This window comes from Drosophila takahashii, chromosome 2R (genome assembly GCF_030179915.1).
Source record: "Drosophila takahashii strain IR98-3 E-12201 chromosome 2R, DtakHiC1v2, whole genome shotgun sequence".
NCBI classification, from domain to species: Eukaryota; Metazoa; Arthropoda; class Insecta; order Diptera; family Drosophilidae; genus Drosophila; species Drosophila takahashii.
The window spans coordinates 20,610,380-20,612,487 of record NC_091679.1 but is presented as its reverse complement, the minus strand read 5'-3'; the positions used below and the strand labels follow the sequence as shown (position 1 = coordinate 20,612,487).

Here is a 2,108-nt window from a genome sequence, read left to right as displayed (position 1 = left end):
AAAATATAATTTTACCATAGCGCAAAATCTTATTTGGACGTCAAGTCCTCGGCGTTCCCTCGTTCAACCGTATTTATGTTACTCAACCCGCCTCCCAAATATTTGATTTCATTGGTCTGTATTTATTGCGGTCTCTTTCCGTGTTCTCCAATAGAAGCCACCCCTGCAACAGGTGCTGAATTTCATTTTCAAGAGAAGCAAACTCATTTGCACTTGAGCCCACAACAACAAGTCTCACTGACAGGATTTGCGAAGAGAGAACAAGGGGGCTAGCTAGCCAAATGTTGATATTACCCACCTGAGCCCGTTCACTTTAGAGGTAGGAGAAATCAACAGCAGGGCCGGGAGGGAAACTTCAGAACGACGTCAGCCCAAACTTGCTTCACTTCAAAGCAAATAAGTAAGGACGAGAGTTTTCCACCGGTTATTGCTTTGATCTACTGAAGCCTTCGTCAACGAGATGGCTAATCCATTCCGCTGGTGTCTCGTGTCGCAAGACTGTGTGCTGCAGATTAACGTGGTGCTGGCGGTGGTGGGCCTGATCATCCTGCTGGATGTTTTCAGCCACCTCTACCTGAAGACGGTCATGTTCCCCGGACTTAATCTCTACCCAGTGGCTTTGCGCGCCTGGCTCTTTTGGGTGCGCGTTTTGACAATGGTTGTCTATGTTCTCAACGCGATCCTGGGAATTCGCATGGCCCGGAATACATGCGTTTTTAAGTTCGCTGGATACATGCTCATTGGCTGCGTGGTATTGCTATACACATTTAGCATAGCGGTGACGCGATTCATGTATCGGCGCAGGTTCGAGTTCTTCGTCCAGATGATGGTCCTCCAGATGTGGATAAAGGATAGTCTAGGTAAGGTCGAAGTGGAGTTCGGGTGCTGCGGTAAGACCAGCGTGGTCGACTACCAGAAGTGCTCCACGAACCGCACCTGGGCTAGTGGATCATGTTGCGGGGAGAAGAACTGCCCCGGATGCATATCGAAACTTACCGAGTACCTGTGGACTATCGAGATGGACGTGGCGCGGGACAACATAATCGTGTCCTTGTTCCTTTTCGTGGCTTTGATTGTAATGGTAGCGCACTTCATAGACGTGCAGTTCCAAGAGGAGTCTTACGATTCGGACGACTCCGAGGAGACCTTAACAGTGCGCGGGGATGACATGAGCACGATAAAAATAGGCCCATCCCAATCCGGCCATGACGGTGATTAGGGTTTAAATTAACGGCCTTTGCAAGCTCTGGTCAATTTAACTTTAGTTCAACATTAATACTCATCGCCTCGGGCCACAGTGTTAGTCAGTCATCTTGTTGCGGCTCATTAATCTGGAAGACAGCGAGGCTCCCATGTCTCTCACACCAAGCCCACGGAACAGAATGCAATAAATACAATTTAATGGCTGAATAGTTTTACACATAATTATTTGGCTTACTTGAAGATCTCCAACAGAGCCCTGAGAAGAGTTCAAAAAATGAGAAAACGATATACTCGAATACCTCGACTATTAGACAACCGTTACTCAGCCAAAGTGCGAGAGAGATGGGGAAAAGCACGCAGTAAAGCGACTGCTTGCACTGCTTGGATTTCATTATTGGCTTTTTAATGAGTGGTACGATTTGAAAAATATCTTCTAAAATTCGATAGGTATTATTAAGAACAACAAAATTGCATTTATATTTTTTCGAAATATTTAAAGATGTGGGCGCCAGAAACATGAAAAAAATGGCGCTCAGCTGAAAGAAACTTGCGTTGCGTAGGAAGCCCAAGAATATATTTGGTTAGCCCCAACTTTCTAGCTTTTGATTTTTTTCTCAGCGTTCAACCTTCTAGCTTTTGTATTGGGTTGGCAAGAAAGTCATGTCGTTTTTTTAGTAATTATACCCGTTACTCGTAGAGTAAAAGGGTATATTGTATTCGTGCAAAAGTATGTAACAGGGAGAAAGAAGCGTTTCCGACCCTACACCCAAAAAAAAAAATCGACTTAAATCGCCCTTGGTTTTAGAAAATCGCCTATGAATTTGCTCTACTGGCGATTTTTTCTATATTAAAGAAAGTAGGTTTTTAAAATCAAAGACGTTTTTTCTAAAAATCCAAAAAAAATA

General features: G+C 44.2%; 1 protein-coding gene across 1 annotated transcript; it reads left to right on the top strand.

Annotated features, from left to right (window-relative positions):
• The first annotated feature begins 327 nt into the window (after window positions 1–327).
• On the top strand, window positions 328–1,428 carry Tsp42A (Tetraspanin 42A). The gene has a single exon (XM_017144602.3). The coding sequence runs from the start codon at window positions 461–463 to the stop codon at window positions 1,217–1,219; it is 759 nt and encodes a 252-aa protein (XP_017000091.2). The 5' UTR covers window positions 328–460; the 3' UTR covers window positions 1,220–1,428.
• Window positions 1,429–2,108: the final 680 nt, after the last annotated feature.